The sequence below is a fragment of the Anguilla anguilla genome, chromosome 4 (genome assembly GCF_013347855.1).
Source record: "Anguilla anguilla isolate fAngAng1 chromosome 4, fAngAng1.pri, whole genome shotgun sequence".
Lineage (NCBI taxonomy): Eukaryota > Metazoa > Chordata > Actinopteri > Anguilliformes > Anguillidae > Anguilla > Anguilla anguilla.
In genome coordinates, this window is record NC_049204.1 from 30,128,390 (window position 1) to 30,141,307 (window position 12,918).

The 12,918-nt window shown below is 41.3% G+C and overlaps 1 protein-coding gene across 1 annotated transcript in view; it reads left to right on the forward strand.

Annotated features, from left to right (window-relative positions):
- The window catches only part of atf6 (activating transcription factor 6), a 43,931-nt gene that overhangs the window by 23,831 nt on the left and 7,182 nt on the right, over window positions 1-12,918 (forward strand). The window contains exons 14-16 of the mRNA XM_035413706.1: window positions 2,426-2,493; window positions 3,335-3,446; window positions 9,236-9,320. Of these exons, the coding sequence (XP_035269597.1) occupies window positions 2,426-2,493; window positions 3,335-3,446; window positions 9,236-9,320 (265 nt within the window). The remainder of the gene's footprint in view (window positions 1-2,425; window positions 2,494-3,334; window positions 3,447-9,235; window positions 9,321-12,918) is intronic.

The following is a 12,918-nucleotide window of genomic DNA, read 5'->3' on the forward strand; positions in this document are numbered from 1 at the left end:
GGTGGGAGTTGCCCTCTTTTGAGGATTAAGCCACAGTGTCTTGCACAAAAAGCAGGTCAGTTGGTTTTAACCAGTTGAGACTGGCATTTACATCTCAGCACTGATTTTATGATGATTTTCTGAACAGCAAAACTTTGATATGAAGCACTGATCAGGAATAAACGCATTCTTTAAATGTAGACTCCAAAGAGAAAAAATAGAATTTCTAAGGTGCAAAAATTTCCTTTAAGTGGAAGCATCACAGTGGATTTTTAAAAAAAAGTAATAGGTAAAATTAAAAAACAATTTCATTATGTTATTATAGAGATGAATGTGTAGCACAATTCAGCCATATGCATTCCATAACCTATCCAAACTGTTTATGTAAAATTCAGTAAAAACAATTTGGACAAAAAATTAACTGCAGATTATAATGAAATCAACTCTAATGGAAATGTAAACTTTTAATTGTGTATCCCTGGAAACAAACTCAGTCATCTGCCTTTATTTTGTGGACAACTGGCCATTGTTTTGGTCTAGAGTGATCTTCGTTTTGTTTTCCTCATTTTAAGTTACACAAATAAACTAAAAAAACATTTTAATGTTCAGTGCTTTTTAAAATGCGGACCACGCTTGGATATTTTGATGGAAAACTCAGAACATAAATTTGAGTCTTTATTTTATTCATCTTGCCATTAGACAACACCATGCCTGCATAATAGCTTTCATAACTCACAACATTCTTCCTAATATGACTGTATATTTGAAATGTTTTTAGTGTCAGGCAATGCTATGGTGTGAGCCTTGGCTGTTAGTTTTAGTTTATTGCATGCAGGTTGACATTTCAATGTTCTTTGGCTTACAGAAATACACAGTGCCCAGTTTTGAAAAATAACTTGTTTGTGAGAGCTGGCTGTTACGCTAAGTTTAGCTTTTGGACCTTACAGACATTCTATCACACCACACCACAAAGGCGAACCGCAGAATGTTGTACTAGGTTATTTTTTGTAATTCTTTTTAGACTTTAAATAATGATTAATTTGTTGGGTCTAGTTTGTATTGATGGTCATTTTTACAGATGGTGCTTGAGTAAGTCTCACAAGCTTGCTATTATGCTGAGAAGACCATGGGAAAAGCACTTTTAACTAGCGGGAAGATTCGTAAGCAGATGTTTATAGTCGTAGCAGGTGTTACATTGAAGGCAGTCTAAAGGTTTCCTGTCATTATTTCTCATGGTGTACATGCAGATTGGAGTGTACGCTGGGATTTTACGGCTGATTGGCCTGTGACACCATTATCACCCCTGTCTGATAGTTAGCTCTATTACAGCTTCCCCCTTTGAACTGTTGATTTTGGAGCCACACGCTTTTCCGGAAGATTCCCTTTGGTTCTCCTCATTGCAGAGGGGATGTTCTGAAAGGTCTCGCTCCGTCACACATTTCCGCCGATTTGAGTGATGTTTGTGTGAGAGGACGTAAGCTCTGGGGGAAAGGGGGGCAGGTGGATAAAACAGAGTGGAGTCACTAAACTTCCTCCTCTCCCGCTGTGGACTGGGACGAAGTTTTCCAGGGACCTTTTCTAGCAGTCCCATCCCTCATTCTTTAGAGCTCTCTGAGGACGGTGTCTGGCCTCCTTTCAGTCCACCAACTGTTGTCGAGGGAGTTCTGTGAAGCACTAGTTGAATTCACCAGTTATTCTCTTGGTTCTCAAGGAACTTTTTTTAAATAGTAAAATCCATGGAGACAGGGTTAAAACGCAGACCAAGAGCACAGCAATGCGGGAACCCGACCCTAGCTCTAGTTCCGTTAGTCCCAACTCTGTTCACATATTATAACGTCATTCTGAGTTGACCAGTCGAGCGTGACTACTTTCTCACCCAGCCAGCCAAAACGGTGTGTCGGAAGCCTCCGTCGAGCGCGTTACGAGATGTGTGGGATAATGATTCTATCGGTCATGTATGCACTTGGCTGATTTTTGACGTTAGCCTCGCTGTGTGTGTTCAGCTGTCCTCTGTCACACACATGCGGACAGCAGATCTTTTCTGTTCTGAGATTCCCATTGTCAGTTTTGTAGAATGCACTCCTTGTAATTCGCAAGCTTTCTTGTGGCCATAGCTCCACCATTGGTATGAAAATGCGATGAAAGTAAGACAGTTGATCTGCCTGTATTTTTTTTTTTTCAAATAACATTTCTACGACCACAGTGTTGCTAAAGCGGAATCCAAAGCATATTTTGTAAAACATATTTATCTTGGGATAAGGCTGGCATCTTCTAAACGCATGCTTAAATCCATTTTTTCCCCTTATTCTGAATCTGCTACTCCAGTGGTTGATTTTTGCTGGAAAGTGGTTCCTTAGCAGCAGAAGCGTACAGTGTGAGTATGTCCTCTGCACACTGCGAACAGACTCTTCACAGTTCTGACCAGCCCTTCTCTTCTCTTCCACAGAAATCTCCAGATGAAAAGGCTGAGGTTGCTCAGATCGTGACTGTCCAGTACACCGATATGTCTGAAAAGTGAGTCTTGTACCAGCACCCATCCTGTTAAACATACAAGCAAACCAACTTTTAAAAAATAAGCAAATAAATGGGAACAAATATACCTTTTTATTGAAGTAATTTCATTTGGGCGACGTCCATCTCATGTGCCTTGTTGTCATAGTTGTGTATATCAATGACTGTTCAGGTTTTATAGTTTGTTTTTAAATCTTCCACATTCTTACAGTGCTGTGGATGTGCCCCGCCCCTCTCCATGAATCTGTGTTTGTGTGGATTTAATTTACTCCTGGCCTCAATTATTTTCCTCGGGCAATGTGCCCTGCCATCACTTCTGTGCTATAATCCTACTGTAGGCCTACAATGGTGCCCTTTTGCTGTTGGGTAAACAGGCACTTCTGCTGAGTGCCAGTAAGGCTCTAGACCCCTGCGATAACCATTTCCTTTTCATTATTTCTCTATGGCTACAGTCAGCATTTAGCTCACTGCTGGTACAGTGTTTTGTGTTGGAATGGAGAGGATGAATGGGGTGGGGTATACTTCAGCAGAAATAAGTTGTGCACTGAAAGGATTGAGTTACCTTTCCAGGCAGCGCAAATACAGTGTGAAGGAACGGGTCCATAGTATTCACAAAATTAATCAATTAATACTGAAATAATGTAATTAATTTTTTATTTTTTAATTGAGAATATGTTAATTTGGCAGGTTTCACAGTGTTGATGATTTCACAGCGCTGAACTCAGATTGGTCTGTTTTCCACATCTTTTTGATCCGGCATGATGTCATTTGGCATCATTTGATTTTGAAGGGTTCTGACCAGTGAGGCTAGGTTGCTGACGACCATTTCCTCTTCTCCCCCAAGGAGTCCTGGTAGTGAACTTCAGGTGTACTACGCCCCACACCGCGGCCACTACGACTTCTTCGAGGAGATCCACCGCAGGGGAGACACCTTCTACGTTGTGTCCTTTCGCAGGGTGAGCATAGCGTGCATACACAAAAGTTTATCTGTGTGCAGAATCACACTATACACAGTTATGCGTAGTAGGCATACTTTAAAAACACTCCACAGAAAAATAATGTCAATTTAGGAGGCGTTTTAGTTATTTAAGACTCTCACATTGCTGTTCAGTTTGTAAATGTAGAATTTAACCGGAGCTTTTGACCTAGCCAGCTATGTGGAATTTATTGGTTTCAAACCTGAAAATATAACCCTGGCTATGCAGGAAGTATTTTGGTCCACATTTCTCAGATTAAGCAGAGATTTTACATTTGGTGTCCTCTAATAAATGCATAATATGGGGGGAAAAATGAGTACTGTGACTTGTTTTCCCCAATGCTGAAGAGGAATCCACAGGGATTGCTGAGCTTTTGCACCTGTTTTCTTGCACACTGTTCCTAGTACCATAAAAAATCACATTCTTCTTAAAACATCTGCAGTGAGAGGAAATACTGACGCGGTACACCATAATGGTCATGCACATTTGCATTGTGTTATCTACATGAACCTGAACACCAGTGACTCATTTTTATTCAAATGGTGCTCAATTCAGGGGATGTCCAATTCACCTAGATGACCGCAAATCACAACTCGCAGTAAGCATGGATATTTTAAGCCATCCTGAAACCTGCCGGTAATTTATTTAAAAGCCGTGTGTAAACTTGCCAGTGACCATGGCAACTGTTCTTGTTGCAAGACAAAGACACGGCATTTTAGGCATGCGAACGAGCGGATATTCCCTAGAAGGGTGCCCCTCTTTGGGTGAACAGGGACAGAAATTATTTGTTTGTGCAAGCTGGCTCGTACAAAGATGCCATTGGATCTGCCAACTGTGATCGTTTTCTGCTATAATTTAAGTACTCTGTTTATGGTACAGTGACAAATATTTAGACCTTCCCCCATTTGTCCTTTAACCTTGTTAAAAATCATTCGGTCAAAATGGTCCAGTTCTATGAATTTGACATTTTGACATTAAGTTGATCCATGAAATACTGAAGAGGTCCATTTGCGGGTCATTCAGCTGATTTATGGCCCTATGGTTCCTTTTTGTAGCCATTATTATTTATGCGCAATTATGCATGTGCCAAATTAAAACATATCCCTTATCTAATGACCGACGAGTTTCAAATGAATGTTGTTGAATCTGTGCCTGCTCTATTGGAAAAAAACAAGTATGAGTGAAAGCACTTTTTTAACTGGCTGATTGTATCGAGTCTCTGCTCATTTGGAGGACCCCCACCCATTCCTGATGACTCATTAATAAACCATTTTTCTTTGGTCCTCCTTTTAGGATTGTTCCATCTGTTTTTAACATGCGCTTCACTGCACCACCAGCAACTCTGGCCTTGTGTGCCAGTCGGTTCCAACCTTTCTGTAGCTGCTACATTTCTCTAATTTAATCTTTGCAAGTTAACATTGACCGTTTATTAGTGTCATTATTAAGATTTAAAAGAATTGCTTTCAACAGGATACATTTTTCCTTTGCTCCCTATCATGTAAATATCTGACTTATTTATTTCTACATAACTAATCTAAAGTTGCTTAAGTTGTTTCATTATTTATTTTTACGTTCACTTTCAAGTTGACAGTTGAGAAGACCTGAAAAAAATATAGCCATAACAAATTGAAGTAAAAAACGACGTATAAACTTCTAAATGTTTTAAAGGAGTACCATGGTGATTTTCACACTTTCTCGGTTTTATGTGCTATTTGCACAAGAGGCATTGAAGAAACACAATGAGCAAAGTATTAAATATGTCCGTTCTGTATTTTTGGAGAAATATGCGTTTTAAATTCATCGTCCTATTTTCAACCGGTTGAGAAAGTTGTCATTTTGCTACGTCACGAATACAGTAACCACTCCCATTTCCACGCCCCGTAAAGAAATCTGACAGGACACACCGTTCTGCTGTTCAGACAATGCAAATATTTGACTAACGTTAGGTTCACTTAAATTAGAGTGCCTTTAGATTATTTCTGGTTATATTCATTTAGCTAGCTAGCTAACGTTAGCTAGCTAGGAGGTTTGCTTTCATAAGGCAATGTTATCGATAACGTTAGCTTGCTAGTTTGCTTTTATGAGGACGTTAGAGTTGTGCTTTTATCTTAACTTGGCTAGCTAGATAGCAAAAATTATAACTGGATATAAGTCAACGTCCTTACCTTAGCTATCTACCGATACTTGATATACTAGGCCCACTAAGCTAGCTAGCTTGTGAAAATTCAGTCTCCCAAAGAGAGCGCGTATCATGAGAGTAGCTATGGTAACGGGGCACGGTCTGTCAATCATAGCTAACTGACAGTTCTCATTACCACGCCCAGACGGTTCGGGTGAATTTTTATCGTGGGAAATTTAGGCTTAGAAAAATACGTTTTTAAGTACATTGAAATGACTGAAGAATAAAAAAATTATGCACATTTGTTTTGTTGTTGCCTGAAGACAACTGGGAAGTGTCACGTTCAACCACCATGGTACTCCTTTAAGGAATTACTGGGGTGGCATTTATAGAAGACAGGGGGTGGAGTGTTACTTGACAGAAAGGTGTGATGGAAGCGGCCTGTTTTCTAAAGGCAAGGTCGGAGCTAGCAGTCAGTTGTCACGACATTGTCCTTTGTGTGTCTCTGACCTCCTGTCACACACCAGAGCTGGCTATGCATCACTCTAAATAGTGACATTGTGGCCACAGGCTCACTCGGTAACAATGGCTCTCCCTCCAGAGGTCAAGTATTAATGCAGCAGCCTTCAAAGGCCCTGAGCGTAGCGCTGTGCCATTGTCAGCCTCTTCTCTTTCATTCGCTTGTGCTTGAAAGCCGTTGACTCCTCTGCAACCAGCGAACTCCAGCTTCCAGCTCTTTGCTTTCTTCTTGGTCAAGAGAAAACCATTTCTGTTGAACTCTTGGTCCACAGAAGGCCAGCCCTTCTGAGATTTCTGAACTCATCCTAAGTGTTATTCCAGCCCGCTGGCTAATTGTGAGAGAGCAAGTCGGCATTCCTTTGATAGGGTGCCAGAGTCAGGGAACGCTGCTGATCCCAATCTCCTCCCTCCCCTCTTCATTTCGGTCATCGGCTCTGGCTGCTCTGATAAGGTTCTTTTGTGCGGCGATCAGCCCTGCGCCCGGGGCTGTCGTGTGTCCCCGGATCACATGTCCGCCCTTGGCCTCCTCCGCCGGGTGTTCCCTCTGACTCCGTTTCCAGGGCTCCGGTCCAGTCACTCCGGCTCTTCTGGACCTGGAACCGCTTTACGCCCGAAATTCCTCAAATGTGCTAGCCTGCTAACATTTCTAGGGCCTGGACACAAATACGATCTTCCGTTATACGTGGAAGTTTGAAAGTTTGGAGTCAGCAATATTTCAGTGTGATCTCGCACAAATGTTATCTGATTTTGCGTGGGTGGTTCTTGATATTTGGCCGCCTTATTAAGCTGAGTTTCATTTCCAGTGTTTCGGGGCGTGTGTTTGTCATTTCGTTTTCTATTAACGATGCGATTTTTAAGCCTGCCAGTGATCCTCGGTTGACTCCGGATGTAGTGGTGATTCTCAAAGCGTTGTCTGGTCCTCGTTTTATTGCAGAGCACTTGGAATCTTGACTGCAGTTGGGTTTCCCATCTGTGGCTGAGGCGGATCATTGAAGCGCATTTCCCTGTCCTGCAGGCTAAAGCTCTGCTGCCTGTTAGTCACGGGAACAGTGACCATGGCGAGCAGCAGCAGCTGATCTGGGCGTGCGCTACACGCCCCTTTCCCCTTACCTGCTGCGTCCTGCCTGCTTACCCCAGCAGCCACTGCGCAGAGCGTGCTCGCTGAGTGGGTCAGGGCTGCTTGGTCTGCAGGGGAGAGCAACCCCTTTCCCCAATGCAGGTGATTGGAGCAGAGCTAGCGTAAGGCTCCATCCTCCTCCATCTGCTTTGGCTGATGGGAACAGCAGTCCCGAACTGTGGGCCAAGTTCTGCGCTCAGGGACCTAGAGGTTTTATCTGTGAAACTGATATATTTTGTTTAATGGTATTGACAGTTCTCGCTGTTCGATGCTTAAGTTAAACTGAAGTTATGGAATTTTCAAACTGCATGAAGATATTTTGAATTCAAGCTGTGCTGTTGCTTGCAGGTCCAAACCTTAACCCGGCAAATATTCTCAGCGACAGTAAAAGTGTTCTGTAAATTATTTGGCTGTTGGTAACCTCTCTCTGCATGTCATATTTGGCTGAGATTGACGAGATGTGGCCTGTGTAGACAATCAGCATGTGGTGCAACTCGACAACCCTCGGATGAAGCCAAGCATCCTTATTAAATTAACGTGCTCTGAAGCCCAGCTTGTCCTGAATTGACTGTAGACGAGCTGAGCCTTTTTGTGTATTAGGCATTGCTGTCTCGCACATGTTTACACACCACCAATATTCCGCCTCTGTCAGCTTTTTTTTTAGACGGGTGCTTTCTTCTGTTCGAAATTAAAATCAGTATTCTCTCTGTTTGAACTTTCTGCCGCAGTTGACCTCTGTCATGTGACAGGATGTCCGGAATGCACGCAGGTGTCAAACAAACACAGTGCGCGGTTCTCTCAATCCGGTGTGCACACAGAGCTGTGAAATGACGCGTAACGCGGGTTGACTTGTGCCCCTGGAGGGTAAAGCAGGGTTGTGTCATCACCCTGTGGGATTGTCATCAGAGTTGAAATTGACCAAAAACCTGCCATCCCACCTCAGCTTTCGAGCTTTGTGTCAATACATGTAATAAAGGCTATTGGTCCTTTGAAGATTCTGGTGCACAGTAGCTTGTCCCTTTAATTTGAAAGGCTTTGTGCCAAGCTCCAGTGAGTAATTTTTATTTTTTAAGGTAGCTTGTTTTCCCTCTTTATTTTATTACTGCTAGGATGTAAGTAATTGTTTCCTGAAGCTCACACCACTAATTAAATCCTAGCCCGTGTAACAATAAGAAAAGCCCTAATTTGGACTTCATTTGAATTCAACACATTTTTCTCAGGAAACGGACCCTTGGAAAGCCAATTAGACCCTCCACTTTTGGCACTTGCAAATGCTTGTGTGTGTGGCCCTAATTAAAGTGGTGGGCTTCATTCTGTCAGGCAGACTTTAGACTCGGTGTTGCCATGGAGTTCAGAAGGTGAACTCCATTGTAATCATGGGAATTGAGTTGAGCTTCTACCTTCAGGGCAAGAGATTAGCCAAACCGTTTGCGGTCGGAAATCAACACCAAGTGTAGTGTGATTTATGGCTGGATATAGTCTTTGAGGTTCCGTGGTACATTGAAGCATTTTTTGCTATTATAGTGAATTTATAGTATAATTTGTGAACTCAGTATTTCTTGATTGCAGTGTGAATTCCTCAGTTAACACCCATCATAATGTTCTCTAGTCATAAATACTGGGTGGTGAACCCTTCATAAGGTTAATTTCTGGATCTAGGAGATTTTCAAAATCTTAAACATGGATGAAAGGATGATGTGCAGTGAGCTCTAGATCAGCAACTTTATAAGCATCATTTGTATCAAGTCAGCACTAATGGAAGAATTTCAGAGCTCAAAAATGTTTTTGTAGCTTTCTATCAACCAGTGGTTCTTAGATGTGCTTTGTTTCTTGTGGTTATAACATCTAAAACTGCGTGATACAGGATATTCCCATTTACTGAGTGGAGTCCTGTCATTCCTGAATCATTTGCTTGTTTGCTGACTTATTAAACTGAGATATGTGTTCGTATGGCTTTCTGAATAACTTTTTTGATTCCAACTTTTTCATTTAAATTCAAATTCCTTTGCTTAGGATCACCTTCTGCTTCCTGCTACAAACCACAACAAGCGGAGCAGGCCCAAGATGTCAGTGGTGTTACCTGCAATGAACATTAATGGTGAGTAAAATGTTTTATATGCTTTTTATTAATTTTTTTTTTTACTAGTGGAGGTGACATCTATTCACGTCATGTATATTACTTGTGCAGAAAATTATAAACATCACCAGTGAGAGCAGGTTTTAAAAAAGGTATCTCTGCATACACTTTATGAACAATATTTCATGGTGCCTAATATTCTGGCAGCCTGTTTGATAAGTGTGTACGTGCTGCGCTCAAGGCTAGGTGATACAGTGCATTTAACGATAAAACATAATGTATAACTTCAGTATATTTAATCTCAAATTGTGTTCTGTAAGATTTGCTTGTCTAAATGGTACCCCCCCCCCCCCCCCCCATTGGCTCATCCGTCATCACGAATGACCTGGAAACCACAGCCTACGTACCATTTCAGTTTTGCTCTATCCCCCTCTCTATTCTGCTGTCATCACCGTTGACCCCGCAATGACAGCTTGTGATCTGAGGAGCCGGCCGTTTAGCTTCTTTCACTGGGGTCATGCTGGGACCACAGTGTCAGATCAGTGCAGAGCCGACGGCTTCTTGCAGGCAAGATGGCAGTTCAGCCATTAAGAGGCAGGTGATACCCATCCAGAAAAACAGCTTAAACTTGGGTTCAGACAGAGGGATGAGGTGGTTAGTATTTTCTTTAGGTAGAAAGTCTTAAAAGATGTCATCACTTAAAGAAATAGCTTTGCTCAAATCTTCTCTTTTTCCAATATGTATATGTATTTTACAAAATGCATTGAAATCAAATACTGTACTGACTGATTTCTGCATGAAATTCAATTCAAAGCACCCTTGAATTATGACATGCAGTAGTGTCTTCCCTTCCCACACACTTCAGTGCCAAAGCGAACCGTGTGTCTGGTGTCTGGTGGAATTTTCATTGTTTTAATTTGCAGGTTGAAAAATTGCTACTGTCTCAATAGGATGCAGATGCATTTTATTCCTGACTTAGAAAACAGTGGTGTAGCTCTACCTCTAAATTCCATGTGGATCCATGCGATTTATTTTTTCCACCATTAAACGCATGGGATGGTGTTTGCATTGACTGTCTATCTCAAAGCCAAGGCTGTTTTCTCAATCCCAACATGCCTTTTATGGTAGCGTAGATTCTGATGAGATGTTTTGTTAGGTTGTTTGTGTTTGAGGGACGTGTCAACCAAGATATTTCAGGCAAGTTCAAAGCCTTTAGTGAGGTGTACAAATCTGGCCTGAGTGTAGAATCGATAGCCTCAGACTTGAAAGGATTTGAAGCTAATTGAAAAGTTGGCATTTCAAAAATCATAACCAGGTGATTGGTGAACTGCGTAAACACAAAACCAAAAGCAAGTATACTGAACACTGATGTGGAATGACTTAGAAACAAATTTTTGTTATTCTATTTTTGAGATGTTTGCCTGCAAGGAAATTTTTTGGATGAGTAATTTATGCACTGGCATACATTTAGAGTTATGCGTTTATCTACTGTGAGCAAGAGTTGTTTTAATGAGCTTTGGGTCAGGGTTTTCCCACTCAAAATAAGCAGGAGAGGGAGTACATTTATACACAGTCTTTTCAAGTGATTAAAATAAAAATCCTTGTTAATACCAGTAGAGCACAACTGCTGCTAGTTAGCATGCAGTATATTAGGTGCAAGACTGCATGGAAACATGCTCCCTTGCCGGGCAGTAAATCCTCCCCTCCTTCCTCCCATGGGAGAGTGCAATTTGTTAATTTATTCATTAGCTTTCAGGTTGCTGGGCAACATTACTTGTATGTGGAGTTTTGGGCACGTGGTAGGTGGACTAGAGAACAATTGTGCTCAAAGAAGCAATTTTTCTTCAAGCGAAACAATGAAGCATTCTTGAAGCGAGTAAAAATAAATTCTATTTCTGTAGATTTTATTTTGCCTTTCATTTATTTCAAGTTGTCATGGATGGGAAGAATAGCTCGATATGTAGCACCTAGTAATTTCACACCAGGCATTTTGAACATGTTGCCATGTGTCTTTACATTTTGTCACTTGTAGCTCAAAAAGCATGGGTCCACGCTCAGAAAAGGGTATAATCTCCATAGATTTATGGACAAAATGAAGACACATTAAAAACGTAAGTAAATGTTTTGGCTGTTAGCCTTTTTCAGGGGGCACGCATCATTAATGGCGTCCCCCTGTAAGGGAAAAATCATAAGTCTGCAGGACGGTTCACTGCAGTCTAGCGTTGAGTTTTTGCTTCCCACGGCTAATAAAAAAGGTTTTGCTGCACAGAAGAGTGCAGATCGCTGAGCTCTGATGTGACGGTGTATTGTGGAGCTGGATAAACTCTTGTGTGTTTTGCCCCTTGGGTCTTGCTCATTGATATGCAATCTCCTCGAGTTTGGCCCTCATCTTAGCATTATATTAGATTTGCTTTCAGCCTGGGACGAATGACTGTGTTGAATATGATACTCTTTGGATGCAGACAAGAATAGGGCATTGTGTTGGATGTCTTGGGCAGCACTGTGGATAGGTGAAAGCTGTTTTCAGGCTGTATTTGGAATGGGGTGCAGTAAACAAACAGTGTAATCACATATTCACGGCTGACTAAATGCTCTTGAATCACAAACAATGATTTTATTGAGGAACTCATAAAAGATATACGTGTTTTGTTGTTTGAGTATGCCCCCCTCTTTTTACAAATAATATGCCATTAAATTGTGCCAGATGTGTTGGACCACTTATTTTAGGGTTTTTTTCCCCCTTCTGAACACTGTCAACCTCCAGATAAATGAGTGTGTTGAAGGATTATGCATGAGAAGTGAACTCCACCCTGATGAGCTTTTCACAGAATAATTTATTTCTTTCCAGTGCATTTCATATCTGTCTTGAGAAATCTGGTAATTGGGGTGTGCTGGTTGGGTCAAGCCACCAGGGCACATGGTTAAGTCCTCACAGACAGGACCTGCCAAAAAGCTTCTCGCATAAGCCCATGAGATTTGCCGCTCCAAATTTCAGAAACTGTAGAAATGGTCTTGCTCCAGCCCCAGTGAATATGTATTTGAGTCCTCATCAGTTTGGTCAAGGTATTCTCTTTGTTCTTGTTTTTTTTGTACATAATATACTGATAAATCTTTTTTTGCTACAGAAAGGATTTTCTTTTGTGTCGTCTTGTACATGATGAAAATAAATAGGCAGGTGAAGGTTTTGTATTAAAAATGTCTTGACAAAAAGGAGTTTTTCTGATCCGTAAGTAGAGTGGAGGTAAAATAAGGTTCCTGCTGCTATGTCTTTCCGTGTGGCTTCAAGCACGTTCACATACATGCTGTAGTGCACAATTCCCAAATGACAGTTGTATCCAATCATAATTTACAATGCCTCTAAATCTTTTGAGGTATCAACCGTGTCACTGATACCAGACAGTGGAACTGACCATTGGCAAATACTTTGATCTTCATGATTTTAAATGGCCATTTCATAAATAGCCAATGTGAGATATATATATATATATATATATATACACATACATACATACATATACATAATGTAATTCAGCCTTTTGGTCCATGACCACCAAAGACAGTGACAGAACCTTACATTGCTCTGTGGCATCAGTGTTTCCCTCTCTCCCCATATCTTTCT